This window comes from Hippopotamus amphibius, chromosome 10, assembly GCF_030028045.1.
Source record: "Hippopotamus amphibius kiboko isolate mHipAmp2 chromosome 10, mHipAmp2.hap2, whole genome shotgun sequence".
Lineage (NCBI taxonomy): Eukaryota > Metazoa > Chordata > Mammalia > Artiodactyla > Hippopotamidae > Hippopotamus > Hippopotamus amphibius.
This window is the reverse complement of record NC_080195.1, coordinates 98,879,657-98,895,122: the sequence shown is the minus strand read 5'-3', so window position 1 is coordinate 98,895,122 and position 15,466 is coordinate 98,879,657. Positions and strand designations below refer to the sequence as shown.

At 38.1% G+C, this 15,466-nt stretch overlaps 1 protein-coding gene across 4 annotated transcripts in view; it reads right to left on the bottom strand.

Moving 5' to 3' along the window:
* Nucleotides 1–2,490: 2,490 nt before the first annotated feature.
* The window catches only part of JAM2 (junctional adhesion molecule 2), a 100,045-nt gene continuing 87,069 nt past the window's right edge, over nt 2,491–15,466 (bottom strand). For 2 of the 4 annotated variants that reach the window (XM_057696875.1, XM_057696876.1), the window contains exons 6-10: nt 14,057–14,156; nt 8,873–8,980; nt 7,087–7,102; nt 4,808–4,850; nt 2,491–3,189 (exon numbers count right to left, since the gene is read on the bottom strand). In XM_057696875.1, the coding sequence (XP_057552858.1) occupies nt 3,157–3,189; nt 4,808–4,850; nt 7,087–7,102; nt 8,873–8,980; nt 14,057–14,156 (300 nt within the window). In that variant the 3' untranslated portion in view covers nt 2,491–3,156. Of the gene's footprint in view, nt 3,190–4,807; nt 4,851–7,086; nt 7,103–8,723; nt 8,750–8,872; nt 8,981–14,056; nt 14,157–15,466 lie in introns of all 4 variants that reach the window. The other 2 variants (XM_057696877.1, XM_057696878.1) reach the window with 2 other exon arrangements.

The window sequence follows — 15,466 nt, the reverse complement described above, 5'->3', positions numbered from 1 at the left end:
GGGGTGTGCATTCGATCCGTGGTTAGGGAGCTAAGATACCACATGCCTCACGGCCAAAAAAACCAAAACATAAAACAGAAGCAATATTGTAACAAATTCAGTAAAGACTTTTGAAAAATGGTCCACATTAAATAAATCTTTAAGAAAAAAAAAAAGTGGAAGGTTTTCAGCAACAGGACAGGAGAAAAGGGAGAAGGGAGTTGCTAGTGTTCAAGAGAGTCATCTGGCAGTGACTATGACTGATGGGGTGGGAAAGGGGGAGACTAGAGGGCAAAGGAGCCTTCAGGATGGGAGAGATTAAAATTGCTACTAAGAGAGCAGGGTACTTGAGGGAGGAAGGTACTAGAAGACAAACGGTGTGAGATAGTAGCCGGAGATAAAAGTAGTGACAACTGTGCCAGTGAATGATGGAGTCCGTGAATAAATGGGAGGTTAAAAATGGAGAGAGGGTGGTAGTGGTGGTGATATAATTTAAATGGTGGTTAAATTTAAATCGTTGTTAGCTTCATTCTTGAAAAAAATAAGATTAAAGATTTGGTATCTACCTTGGGTGGGGCAAAGGAAAGACAGAAAGCCTCACAGGCTGTGAGACTGGGCAGGGGTGGATGGGCCAGAGATTACTGAGGATGAAGGGAAGTTGACCTAGGAGAGAATTTGAGAATTGAGAAGGAAGCAATGTGGGGGGCAGAGAAAAAACATCTTGTGTAAAACATCCTGGATGGGATGGACCTGGGTCACATAGGCCGTGCCTCCTCACTTGTCAGGTTTGTAAACTTGGCAGTAACTAGCTCAGTTCATCTCAGTTTCCTCATCTGTAAGATGATGACATTGCACTCTATACAATTGTTGAGGTGAGTGAGATTTTATACACCCCCATCTCCACGACATATATGAAGTGTTCAATAAGTAGTTTTGACATTTTATTTTCAGAGCATTTTTTCAGCATTGGAAAGGTGGGCAGGCACCCAGACTGAGAGATGAGATTCTCATCTTAAAGCAGCTGAAGCACTAGCCTTGTAGCCACAGAAGGTGAGAGGGAGTAGTTTCCTGGGTTTCACTGAACAATAGGTGGATGACTCTTCCCCTGCACCGTTAAATGGGGCTGAGAAATTGAACACGTTCAGCTATTTTTATTAAAGTAGACTTTAATCAGACAAAACCACCTGTGAGATGAAGGAAGTTCTTTGCAAGGCTGTACTGAAAAACAGTTGTTCCAGATTTAGTTAGGTTAAACTCCCAACTAAAAATAAATCTAGTTACAACAGCAACGATAATAATTAAAGCAAAACAAAACACAACAAAACTTGCTATTAAAGATTCTAGAGCCCTAACCTTTATACAGCACAATTTTACTTCACAAAAGCAAAAGCAAAATGCTCCAAGAATTGTAATGATAGGTGGGTTTTGTTTTGTTTTGTTTTTCATGCTTTACCACTAAGAGTTGGGGAGCTATGCATGTGGGCTGGATCCTGTCTGTGCCTGCTGTTTTAAGAACACAAACATGACCGTTTTAAAACTGTTGTCTGTGGCTGCTTTCATGGTACAATACAATGGCATGAAAAATGGCAGAGTTGAGTACAGTACAGGTAGTTATAGCAGGGACAACACGGCCTGTATGGCTTAAAATATCTATTACCTGGCCCTTCAAGGAAAATGTTGGAAGGGGTCTGGTGAGAATCATTAAATGTCATAGAAAAGGTGGAGGGTGGGGTGCAGTCTGACAACAGGCATCTTCCCAGTGACCTGGTGTCTGGGCATGTATTTGGCACTTGATGAGCACTTAATCCAGTTGTCTGTCCAGTGAATCCTGGGCATTTGCTCTGCCTGTTGGGCAAAAACAGTGGACTCCTTTAAAAGCAGCTTAACCATGTTCAAAGTTGTCACAGGTCGTGAGGCACCTTTTCATCTAGATTTGCCTGGAACTGGAAATGCCCTCGCCATATTATCTTTTCAATATGAACTGAATAATCAAAATAAGTTCTAGGTGATTATGCTTTTAACACAGTCTAATTGCTCTCCCTATTACACGGATCATTGGAATTTTCACTTTGTAACACTAGCTGGAGGTCTTTGTGCTCTATCAGTTGAGAAACCAGATGATCAGTCCCTTTTTTCATTTCATTTCTCCTGTATCTTCCATGTATCAAGTGCAGCACCAGGTGCCGGGAGCCACACTGAGTTATTTCATCTTATTTTACTCGTCAGACAACCACTCCTCCCCTCCATATCCCTGACTTTGCCATAAGCAGGACTGGTAAACCACTGGCTGGTAACACGAAGGGACTTGGCCCAATGCAAAATGTCACTACATGATTTTTAGAGACAGATATGAAGTCACCATCACGCAGGGACAGGTATCTGCAGGGTTATGTGTGTCGGCTCCAGGGGCAAGTTGTGATGTCAGGGTCACTGATCTTCTCCTAAAGGGTCTTAGGGGAAGGAAACAGCAATAAGCAGCTCTGGAGGTGAAATAAGACACTTGGGTTTGTGTTTGACTCTCAGAACGATGTTTAATGAAGAAATCAACGACGCACCAGGTGAGTGGGCTCTGGTTGTTAGGTATTTTTCTTCATGTTGCTTTTGGGTCTCAGAAATGAAAGTAAGCAAGTGCAAATCCTTGAGTATAAGACCCTTCCTGCCACCTCCCTTCTGTGAATATATTAGTGATAAATCAACAGCAGAATAAGGATTGTATTGGGGAAAAGGAGGATTCTGGTAGAAATGAGACCAGAGGTTCCTTTTGCATCTGTCAGAGTATTTTCTGAACCCTCTAAATCAGACTCTTGCACAGAGGGTGCATGCAATTTATATTTTCAGGCTCTGTGGATTAATTTCACAACCAGTACGATATATTTTTAGTAACTTTCTCTAGAAGTTAGGATATTTAATATTTCATAAGCCCCAGAATATTACAAAGTATTTTGATTCCTTTAACTTTGTCCAGACATAAGAAGCCAGACTATATTTTAGCTGCTGACAGAATTATTTGTGTAAAATAAAAATTTCAAGTGATTTAGCAGTAATAAAGGTTATAATGAAATACCAATTTTGTCTCCTCATGTACCTCTGCAAATGTAAGACAAAGCAGAGTTTTATAATCTTTTAATAACTTGTGCAACAACTGTGGTTTTGGTGTATTGCAAAGGTGGAATTCTTTTAAATTATAAAGGATTTTGTGTGCTTGAAATCCTAGGAAAAGAAAGAAAAACCAAGTTTAAATATGATTGCTTAATATTTAAAGAAATATACAAATCTTATGAGTACAAAGATACATCCACTATGAGAATCTTGCAGGTACAAACCAGCGTCTATTTAATTAAATCTATTTTATGGGGAATTAAATAATACCAGGAGACAAATCTTTGAAACTTTGCCTAAAGAGTAAAAAAGTAAGAGTGGGAATTAGAACAGGAGAAATCCTGTTTGCTGGGGGGATGCTACTGGCATCTAGCAGGTAGAGGTCAGGCGCTCCTAAGCGTTCTACAATGCACAGGACAGCTTCCCCCGCCCCACCAAGAGTTATGTGAGATTATAAAAATTCATTATATAAACATTAGAAGAAATTGTCATTTATTATATAAATTCTTATATAAGAATTAGAAGGACATGTCAGTAGTGCCAAGGTTGGAAACCCTGCTCTAGGGTAAACTGGAATTGGAGACTTGCTCTTGGCTGATGAGGGCAACTGAGAGGAATACAACGAAAAAGAGTGAAGTTTTTGTTCTTGCGACTCAGCCGCAAAGTGCCTCTTCCTGTTTGGTCAGATGAGAATATTTTATTCCACACTCAAGGAGTATTTTCTACAAATTATAGGAGCAAACATGGAGTTACATGTTGCTTAATGAACAATACACTTTGGTATTGTAAACTACAAAATAAAGTGACTTCCATGAGAGATTCTGGAGAAAACAGTTTTTTAAATTTTTGGCAGAAAGAGGTCTATGCAGCAGTATGTAGGTCTTAAAGGTTAGTGTCCATCAGAGTCACTTAAGTGTTTCAAATACATGCCCCACCCCAAGCTCTACTGAAAGGAAATCTAAGTGAATCCCTGCCGTAGAGTACTAAGGAATTCACAGAAATAACACTCCATTTCTCAAGAAAGGGCTTATTCTAAAAACATTGGGAACCTCCCTTCCCTCACTGATTCCTCAAAACTAGTCCAGAAGGCTGAGTAACCATCCAAAGAGCTACAAAATCTGAGCAGTGATGGTATTTACTGTTTCAATGTAGTGCTTACAAATGCAAACGCACACAAGGGTCCAAACGTCTAAATTATGTCCCCTCGACCATCTGAGTTAGGTAATTCTTGCATCTTTTCAAGGATTTCTGCAATGTTTCCTTCTGCAAAAGCAGAGGATATTCCATATCTCTAAAATTTCCAAGTGCTTTGAAAAACCACAGGAGAGTCCTGGAACCACAGATCTGCTGGAAGTGATCTGCTTAGTCAAGCTGACAAGAATCAAGGTGCCTGGGATCAAGAATCAAGCTTGGCCATTGTAATCTGAGTGTCCTAATTTCTTCATCTATAAAATGGAGCTGATAAAGCCAGATCTAATGATACTAAGGAGGCCGACTAATAATAGGAAACATGACAGAAAGGGATGGTAAAGCCCCATTGCTCTACAAATGCTGCCATCCCAGACAGGGGATGGGAGCTAACATTCATTTAGCTCCTTCTAAAGACGAGCAGCAGACACTAGTACAAGGTATATATTCCAAGTGGAAATGCATCAGTTCCATACAATTCATTTCCCTGCCCGATTCTCTAAATACATTCGTTCTATAAATATGCTTTGAAAATACTCACGTTTTCACTCATTGTAGTGGCTTTAGACGCAGAACTACTCTTCCTGTTTGTGGAACACAAAAGACAACATTTACTATATTATCGCTTCCAATTTTAAAACACATATCCTCTTTTAGTTAATTTTACTCTCCATACATCTGAACAAGAAGATGAATATTTATCTCAGCCAGGTGCAAACCCCCCCAGCAATCCTAACTGAATTTCTTATGTTTATAGACAATATTCACAGAGAAAACCATGCAACAAAATATCAGCATGTGTGAAACCGGGTGTATCTACTTCTAGCCTAGGGATAGATACTAAGGACTCTTGCGGAATATGCAAACCAGAGACTTACTAACCTTTAACTCACCAACTCATTAACATTTAACATTTTGAAAGTTTGATCATTATAATCTCAAATTTCATTTTTTCCATGGAAAGAAAGTTTTACATGGTGACTACAGTTACAGTTACCTGTCATGGGCTGAACTGTGTCCCTACCAAATATTTGTAGGTTTGAGTCCCAGCCTCCCAGTACCTCAGAATGTAACTGTATTTAGAGACAGGGTCTCTAAAGAGGTAATTACATTAAAATGAAGTAATTAGAGTGGGCCCTAATCCAATATGACTGATATCCTTATAAGATGAGGAGATTTAGACATAAACAGGGATGGAGGGAAGACCATGTCAAGACAGGGAGCACTCCACCTTTAAGTCAAAGGAAGAGGCTGGACTCCTAGCCTCTGCAACTATGAGAAAATAAATTTCTGTTGTTTAAGCCACCAGTTGATGGCACTTTTAAGGCAGCCCTAGCAGACGAATACAACACCCAGTTCATTGTCCAACAAATTTTGAGGGGCATGGGTTTGACAAATGGGAGATATGTCTAGGAGTAAAGATATTGCCTCCCAGTTTACTGCCTGGGTTAATAGAGACACTGTGAGTGAATGAAAGACTACTAACCTCCCTCACCCTAGCATTGCCAACCTTTCTCCACATATAACATGATGTCTCTCCTCTGTTCCTAACCCTCCCTCCAATTACTTTCCAGACCTCTCCAGCTACTCGCCACCACCACTCTCAAACATGCTCCTCCCAAAACCTTTCACACGGTCAGCAGATGGTAACTTCATCCTTCCCAGAGCCTTGGAAGACATCTTTGATTTCTCTCTTCTCCTCACAGCCCACGTCCAATCAACCAGCCAATTGTTCAAAACATATCCAGAATCCTATCACTTCTCAACATTTCTAACACCATCATTTTGGGACCAGCCGCCATTTTCTCTTGTCTAGATTATTTAATAGTTTCCTAACTGGTTTCCCTGCTTCTTCCACCCTCTGTTACCTTACAGTTTATTCTCAAAAAAGCAGCCAGTGTTAGCTTCTAAGAATTCAATAAGAAGATGCTACCCTTCTGTTTGAGGTTCTCCAATGATGTCCCATCTTACTCAGACCCAAAGCCAAACTCTTCACAACTGCCTGGAAGAGGCTCTGTATAATCTGGTCCCCACTGTACTACCTTTGCTCACTCATCTCCTCCCTGCATTGTTCTTACTCTGTTCAACCAGACTGGTCCCCTTGATGTTCCTCAGATACTCCAGGCATGCCTACCTTCAAGATCTTTCTCTTTGTTCTTTCCCCTCTCCTTGAACACTCTTCTCATGTTTATCTGCATGACTCACCCCCTCAGCTCCTTCAGACCTTTTTCAAACATCCCTTCATCAGCAAGGCTCTCCCTAACCACCTATTTACAAAGACAATCTACACTCCTCCCCTGTGCATTCTCTGTTCCCTTACCTGCTTTATCTTTCGCTTTGTCACAGTCTGACATACTGTGCTCATGTAATTGTCTACTTTCTGTCTTTCTCTACTAGAATGTAAGCTCCATGGGGCAGAGAGGTTTTTTGGTCTATTTTCTTCAGTGCTATATTATCAGTCCCTTGGACAGGGCTGCATACATAATTGGTATTCGATTAAATGTAAAATTGACTGTTAGGGAAAAACTTATTTGAACATTTTAAATTTAGCAAAATACAGAAAAAAATGTTTTTCAAGTAGTACTATAGAAATGCCTATGCAGTCAGATTAGTGACTCTATTTCTTCTCTAGGTAACTAAGCATCGTTGACAAGTTGGCATGAGGCATGAGGTGGGATGTGGTCCGTGATGAATCTGAGTCACCACCCATAGAATTAAACCCACACAAATAACCCAACTTCCCACTTTTGACTTTAAATGGATGATGAACAAAAAAATAGTTGATGTGGGGGAAAGCATGTGTTAAGAAAGTATACTTACTGGAAGGAGGTCTCTTCTACAAAAGAATAAGTATATATCATTAATGCAAGAATTAACGGGATGATACAGATTTATATAAAAATGAGTTTGGGCTTACTTCCTTTTTATCAATTTTTTCTCACTTGCTGACATTTACACCTTCTAAATCAAGGGTTGGCAAACTTTTCCTATAAAGGACTGCACAACAAATATTTTAGGCTTTGGGGGCAAAGAGGGAAAATGGAGGATATTAAGTAGGTACTTACAAAACAAAAGAGAAAAAAAATTTCCAAAAAGTTTTGTCAATGAATTAAAAATGTAATAATAATAATCAAAGTCTTGTAATATAGCTCTATGAATTAGAAGAATGAAATTCATTGGAGGGATAACATTTCTCTTATTTGGGGGTTCAACGTTAAATCTATCATCAAATAGACTGCAATGTTTTATTCTTAGCTCATGGGCCATAGAAAGTCAAGAGTAGATCAGATTTGGTGCATGGGTCATGGTTTGCCAAGCACTGTCTGAAATGCAAGTTCAAGAAAATGGTTCTCTCAGATATATTTTCTGCTAGATGAAAACGGAAGCAACATTCTTAGCTAATGAACTAATAATATTCATGTGAAATCTTTCATTAATTCAGTATTTTACGAAAAACTGTTTACCAAGTCTTTAATAAAAACACTCAGACAGGTATTCTTTGCAGGTAGAGAGAAAAAATGGCAAGAATTTTAAATGAGCAACCTTATCTAGCTGTACTTTCATTGGTGACCAGCAGGGGGACTCAGCCGGATTACACTACACTGCACTGGATTGGAGCACCACACAAAAGAACAGCTACTATGAATTCACAGAGCAGTTATTCTTAATTATAGGGAATAACCTTGAAACCACATTCATGGAAACATTTTACAATACCTATTTATAGGTATTTTTAGAAAACCCCTTTAAATTTAAGTTTTATTTTGATATATTTTTTAAACCTAAATTCCACAGTTAATGTTCTGTATAAAACAGCAGGTCTAAAACTTGTTCATGCTATAAACTTATTATCCTTAAAAATTCTACTTTATACATTCTTCTCAGTGGACTTGATGGAGTTCTGCAATTTTAAGGTCTTGGATAATTTTAAAGACTGGGAGTAAAGAAACGCATTAAGATAACAAAACGTTTAAAAATTTCATCCATTTACATCAAACCTATTGTATCACCAAATCAGAGTTCCTAGAGACCTAAATTTGTAGAGTTAAAAACCTCAGAAGCAACTGCAATACAATAGGTTTCTAGTTTTTAATTGAACAATTCTCTTTTAAATATAGTTGTACTAAATTTTACATTCAACATTCCACTATTCTACACTGATAAAACATTTCACAGATTTATTCCAATGAAATTTCTTATCCTAAAACTAGAAATTAATTTTCATCTTGAGATATACAATCCCTTACTTAAAATAAAAGCATCTTAAATACATGTACATGTACTGTAAATATCTGTACATGTACTGTAAATATCTGTTCACGTTGCACATCTCTCGGTACCACTGCACTATGTCACTCCAGGGTGCCTCTCACATATTCTGTGACGTTTCCTGGAATGTCGCGATGAGACACCTCTGCCCTTCCTCCCTATGTTTGTCAAGGTGCTTCATGACTCACCTTCATGTTGTCTTGGACATTTTCTACTGCAGGAAAATTAACGAAAAATATTCCCCAGAGTTTGTTAGACATTCTTAGTAGAAACAGTGTCTCAAAAGAAAACTCTATATCCACAGGAAGTTGTCTAGCAAAGAGTGAAATTCACTTACTTGAGAAGTAGCCTTTCCTCTGAGCATAGCACACGCCAAGGCCACAGAGAGAAATCACCAAGGCCACAACTACTACAGCTGCTATGATGCCACTAATGTTGAGATCATCTGGAATGCAAAATAAACCATGCATGAATTCATGTCAAAACGATGGACAGATGTAGTCATTAAATTGAAAAAGCTCAGAAAAGCTCCCCTTTAGGTAACTATACCATAAACACAGATAGTTTCATGCTTTTTAAGCCTGTTTAACTAACTCACTTCCAGGACATGGTTCATAATTGATTGGAAATATTAACAGAGCTAAGTTTTACAAGAATGTTAAATTTTTAAAAGTTCTATGATCCAGAAATAAAATGTATGGTATTCTCGTGAATGCATTTGGAGATGCAATAATCCATATGATTAAATATCAGGTTAGAAGTGAGCTTTGAATTTCAGTGAGTTCAAGTATTCCACTACCACGCTCCCCTCAAATTTTACTTAAAATTCCTCTACATCATCATCTGTGTCAATTTCATAAATATGGAAAACTCATTCAGCCCCAAAGAAAGCCCATGCCACTGTTGTTCTATAAAACTAAGTGTTAGAAATATCTTCTTCCTTGAATTTATATGGGCTTGTGTGTGTGTACACACGCACACACACACCCACATACATATATGCCACTAAACTATTATCCCATTACGTTAAAAGTGAATTAAACTCCCCAATGCTTTCTCCTGTTGCTGCTAAATCATCTTTCCTCTAACCCAATATAACTGCATTTTTCATACCTAAGTTTGAAATCACTACCATGTTACCAACTTGTGAGTTTTTTCCAGTAACTGATTCTGTCTCCTAAGAATTAAGATTATTAACCTTCTGAGGTTAATATTTCTGCAGCTGGGAACTGTATCAAAAATACATTCAAATCATTAATAAAATGATAAACATGACTTTGGGAAAGACTATTTAACAGGCATATCTCTTCATATAAAAATTTACTAGCATGCTCTGGGTGAGGTATCCAACCACCTGTGACTCCATCTACACATTTAATTTGGGTCACATTTTTCCATCTTGTCCATGAGGCCACACTCCTCTGTCATTTAGACACTTCTTATGTATTGATTAATATGCAAATTCCTATACTTTTTAAAGGAACAAAGGGTTCTTCTATTAAAAGCAACTAATAATTAACATATGATTAAATAACTTGGAGAAAATATTAGGTAGCACTTTCTCAATAGTAATTTTAGACATTTTAAAGCAGTACACATTTTGGGAATGATCTTCAAAGAAATATTATTTGAATGAATCTGCTTATCATAAAACTTCTTGGTCTTAATTTTTTTATCTTAATGCCAAGTGTTATTAATTTTTCCAGATACCTCTGAAATATTAACTGATTTTTTTTAAAAAGGAAACTGGGTCAACCTTTTGAAAGGCTGAGTAATTTGACCAGAGTAGGAAACTTTAATTACTGCTCGGTATAAACACAGTTTATATTTGTTTGGGTATGGGGAGGTTGAGATTCAGCTATTAATTCATTTGGATAAAAAACAGCAGAGGGGAAAGAAAAACTCCACAATAATCATAATCTAAGGCAAAATTAAATTAATAACTAAATGAAACTCCTGAGAACCAAACTGCGCCTACGATTTTCTTTGTAGTAGTCAATGATTTGACACCTGTGAAGGGTTCAACCTAAGGGCTATAATAATAGCCCTTAGATTGAAACTTTCATTGACAAAATACTGTCCTGTAGTTTGTCAGTGAATCTGATATCTATGAAGGATTCAAGCTAAAGGCAAATTCTAACCAAAAAAAAAAAGTCTTATCCTGTAAGTACTAAGTCATGGTATAACTATTACTTTATTTTCTTCAAAGAAAGATATAGAAGATATAAGACTTGTAATTTCATCCCATTTGCCATTACTGTGAGACTTCGAGCAAGTAATATGCCCGCCTTATGCCTCACAAAAGAGAGGATGTAATAACAGGTATGAAAATACTGTGTGTTCTTTCTTAAAAAAAAAAAAACAGCCATGATAAACGGAGGGTATCATTATTCTAACTAAAATGAAAGGAACTAAACGCTAAAATGCTAAGTGTGAGTAGAGTCTCCTGGAGTTGTACAATGAAGCAGCCTGGGAATAAACAGCAGACCCATGATTTACTTTCTATACTTCAGAAAGGATTCATTTAGAACAGTAAGCAGATCTGATTTTGGTTACAAGTTGTTGGTGATAATTCACAAAGGAAACTGGAAATGAGACTTCATGAATTATGTCTTTCCAAAGATCTGAATTCCAAACCAAGGATCTAAAACATCGAGGATCAGTGGATGAGCTTTAAACAAAGTAATTCTAATTTTTAAGTCAACTTATACCAGAAAGAGTAGATATGTGGAAATCATGTTCAAATTAAAGCGATACTACTAGTAAAACACAAACTCCTAAATTTTGTTATGTATTTATTTACTGCATGCTAGAAAAAATTTAACTAGTAGGTCAAAACCATGACTTCACATATATAATTTCTTAAGATGAAACTAAATTAGGCATTGAAATTAAACACGATCACTTAAAGAAAAAATAAAATGTAATAGTGAATTTTTCTAATAACTCCAAAGCAGCACTAAGAGGGATATTTTCTGATAATTTAAGCAAATGCTTATGTTTGACTATAAATGTCAACACTTGCACGAGTTGGGTGGATCATATGTATCCCTGAATTAAAAAAAAAACAAAAAACAGAAACCTGAAATTCAAATTTACTTGTGGAAATTAGAGTATACTATTGAATATCTTATACTTTAGGATACCCTGAAGTCTAGTAAGAGTATATTTTCTTTAAAAAATAATGCTAAGAGTTAACTGTACACAGACAATATAAATTACTGCCCACATATCTGCATACCTCAAAATGCACTGAAAAAGTGAATTTCTGACCCCACAAAGCTGAGAACAAGCTCCTGAACCAAGGGGAGCCCTCAGTATTCTGCTTTAGGGTACAGCCCTCCAGAATGACCTTTAACCCCTCGAGTGTCATCTCCAGCTCATCTCTCTCTACTACACAATCATTTTCAAAACACAGCTTTCATGCAAGAAAGAATTAAACCAAGTTGTTAAAAATAGAATAAAAAATGTAATATATTTGCTCTGAAATTCATGTAATCTGAAAAGATTCTTGAGCCCGAATTTTATTGGACTCTAAGAAGCTTATTTTGTGTAATATAATACACGGCAGCTATGTTTTATAGCAAACTAGATCCATAACTCTATTTGACACGTCTTGGGAGTGCCCTGGTGGCCTAGGACTCGGTGCTTTCACTGCCATGACCCAGGTTCAATTCCTGATTGGGGAACTGAGATCCTGCAAGCCCCATAGCACGGCCAAATAAAAAAGGTCTTTTTGGGTCCATTTTTCCATCTATCTGAAAGGACGTCGTTGTTGAGCTGTCAAGGAGAAAAACTACCATGGCTTCCACTTCTTTGACAAAACCTCAGATGCGTGGCCTTCTGGCCAAGCGTCTGTGATTTCATATTGTTGGAGCTTTCATTGTCTCCCTGGGAGTTGCAACTTTGTATAAGTTTGCTGTGGCTGAACCAAGAAAGAAGGCATATGCAGATTTCTACAGAAATTATGATTCCATGAAAGATTTTGAGGAGATGAGGAAGGCTGGTATCTTTCAGAGTGCAAAGTGATTTTGGAATATAAAGGCAGACTGTTCCTGAAGGAGCATTCCAACTGCCATATAACTTCTTTGGGTTGAGTTCCATGGAAGTTTGTCACTTACCTGTGTTCCTGAACTATGAAACTATGAACTATGAATATCTGGGCTAAGGAATAGTTTCTCTTGATAAATAAATGATTAAAAAAAAGGTCTTTTTGGAGAGCCTACTCTGCAATAAGTATAAATATAATAAGTGGGACTTCCCTGGTGGCGCAGTGTTTGGGAATCCGCCTGCCAATGCAGGGCACACGGGTTGGATCCCTGGTCCAGGAAGATCCCACATGCCACGGAACAACTAAGCCTGTGGGCCACAACTGCTGAGCCCATGTGCCACAACTACTGAAGCCTGCATGCCTAGAGCCTGTGCTCCGCAACAAGAGAAGCCACTGCAATGATAAGCCCGTGCACCGCAACGAAGAGTAACCCCAGCTTGCCACAACTACAGAAAGACCACATGCAGCAACGTAGACCCAATGCAGCCAATAAGTAAATAAATAAATCTTTTTAAAAATTGTCTTTAAATATAATAAGTATAAACATAGCATTTCAGGGAACTGAAAAAAATTAACAATGACTAAAATAGCCAATACTTATATAGTGCTCACAATACACCAATGCCATTCTAACACTTTTGAATATTAATTATTTTAATCTTCATAACCCTCCTTCATAACTCTATGAGGACAGTATATTACTATTTCAATTTTTGGGAGACTGAAACCCAGAGGTTAATTAACTTGCCCAAGAGCATGTAGTTAATAAGTGGTAGAGCTGGAATTCGTACCCCCATTCCAAATCCTTGACTCTGAGCAACTTACAAGACTCTTAGCTTTTGTTTGAAAGAAGATTGTTCAGATGAGCATATTTTAAAAATAATTATTTGAAAAATTCAAAAATCTGTAAAATATAATGATAAATATTCTTGGCTTGTTTGGAAGCTGGATTAAGATAGAATCTTTGCTTTTTGTAACATCATGTCAAGCTGAGTTTAAACATTTCCTCTCATCTATCCTCTTTTTTTAAAACATAAATTTATTTATTTATTTATTTATTTATTGGCTGTGTTGGGTCTTCATTGCCGTGCACAGGCTTTCTCTAGTTGTGGCGAGAAGGGGCTACTCTTCCTTGCGGTGCACAGGCTTTTCATTGAAGTGGCTTCTACTGTTGCACAGCACGGGCTCCAGTAGTTGAGGCACGTGGGCTCAGTAGTTGTGGCTCGAGGGCTCAGTAGTTGTGGTGCACAGGCTTAGTTGCACCATGTAGGATCTTCCTGGACCAGGGATCGAATCCATGTCTGCTGCATAGGCAGGTAGATTCTTAACTACTGAGCCACCAGGGAAGTCCCTGCCTCCCGTTTATCCTTCAAATCACTCAGCCCTTACCTACCCCTTGCTCCTTCCACCCCCAAATATTTGCACATTCTAATTGCAAACGATTTTTTACTCCCAATATTTCATGCTTACCTACTTGCATTCGTTTCCCAGGACACCTGCGATGTCCAACAGAATTACGGGCTTCGCAGGAATATTCTCCACTGTCCAGTTTTGAAACAGTATTAAATTGCTATTTGTGGAAGAAAAAATAAATATATATTTAAGAAATAAATCTATCAGTAGACGCCTAAAAGTTTGTGTTCTTGAAATTCATCACTAAGTTTGTCTTTGCTTTTCCATGACTTAGCACTTTATATCTTTACTGTGAGTTCAAAAATCCACCATACCTTCAAGGAGTAATTAGCTAGGCCTCCTGTTTAATTTGACAGATAAAGACTTAAATAAATACAAGGAAGCATCTTTTTTAGTGTCTGACACTGAGAAAGTAGTACAGTTAGGAAGACAGGGGGCGTTTTTTAAAGTTTATAGCACATGGTAGTATTAAGTATTCTAGGTAGTTCTAATTCCTAGGAAACACCATCTATAAATGAAGGCCTCCTTGGCCTTAAAGGCAGTTTTCTAAGTCACAAGTGAGTTCACTGCAGCAGCAAACAATGAACACTTCCTCTAAAGAGCCAGAGTTACTACCAGGAAGTAGCTCAGGGCCTAGGAAAGTCTTAATGCTGTTTATAGGATTACAAACTCTATCAGTTGTAGAATTTGTGAAAATTCTGAAAAGATAAAGTCCAAGCAACCCTTGCTCTGTCCACGTGGTGCCAAAAAAACTGAAAGGTAAGACTTTGATGTAATAGGCTTCATAATAGTTTAGCACCTTGGAGAAGTGAAGGAAGTAAGGGAGGAAGGGAGGAAGGCAGGAAGGGAGGAAAGGAGGGAGGGAGGAGAAAAGCAATGGGAGGATAGATGGGTAGAAGGAGAGAAGTTGGTTAGGTAGTCAGTAGGAGGGAGGGAATGCAGTGTGTCCTGGACACCTCAAAGGATCCTGCCAGGACCTACAGAGGGTGAGAGGGGTGCTCGGAACCATTCCCTCAGTATCCTCCTATCACACCCTCAGTACCGCAGTGGTCACTGCTGACTGCATCCGCGAGAGGCCATAAACTTCTAAGAAGCATCTCCTCCTTATCTTGTATCCTCATGTAGTATATATGCCCAAAACCAGCCAGGATTTTTATCTATTTGAGGCTTTTTCCTCTTTTTACTACCCACTACCCACATCCCTCTTCTTTCTGTATTGTTCTACATGGCGGGATAGAAAGCTTTCCCTTGTATGTTCTCACTTTATGGAATCATCAGTCCCAACAGCCAGTCTCTAAAAATATTCACCACGAACTCAAAGCCAAGGTTATGTATAAAAAGTAAGTTAGACTGAAACTGAAAATGATCTTCCCGAACATTATAACTGGTGATTAAAAGGAAGCCATTGTCACCCATACACTGCAGCCTTTGTTTTGCTCTTTTCTCAGAAAATAACCCATCCTGGTT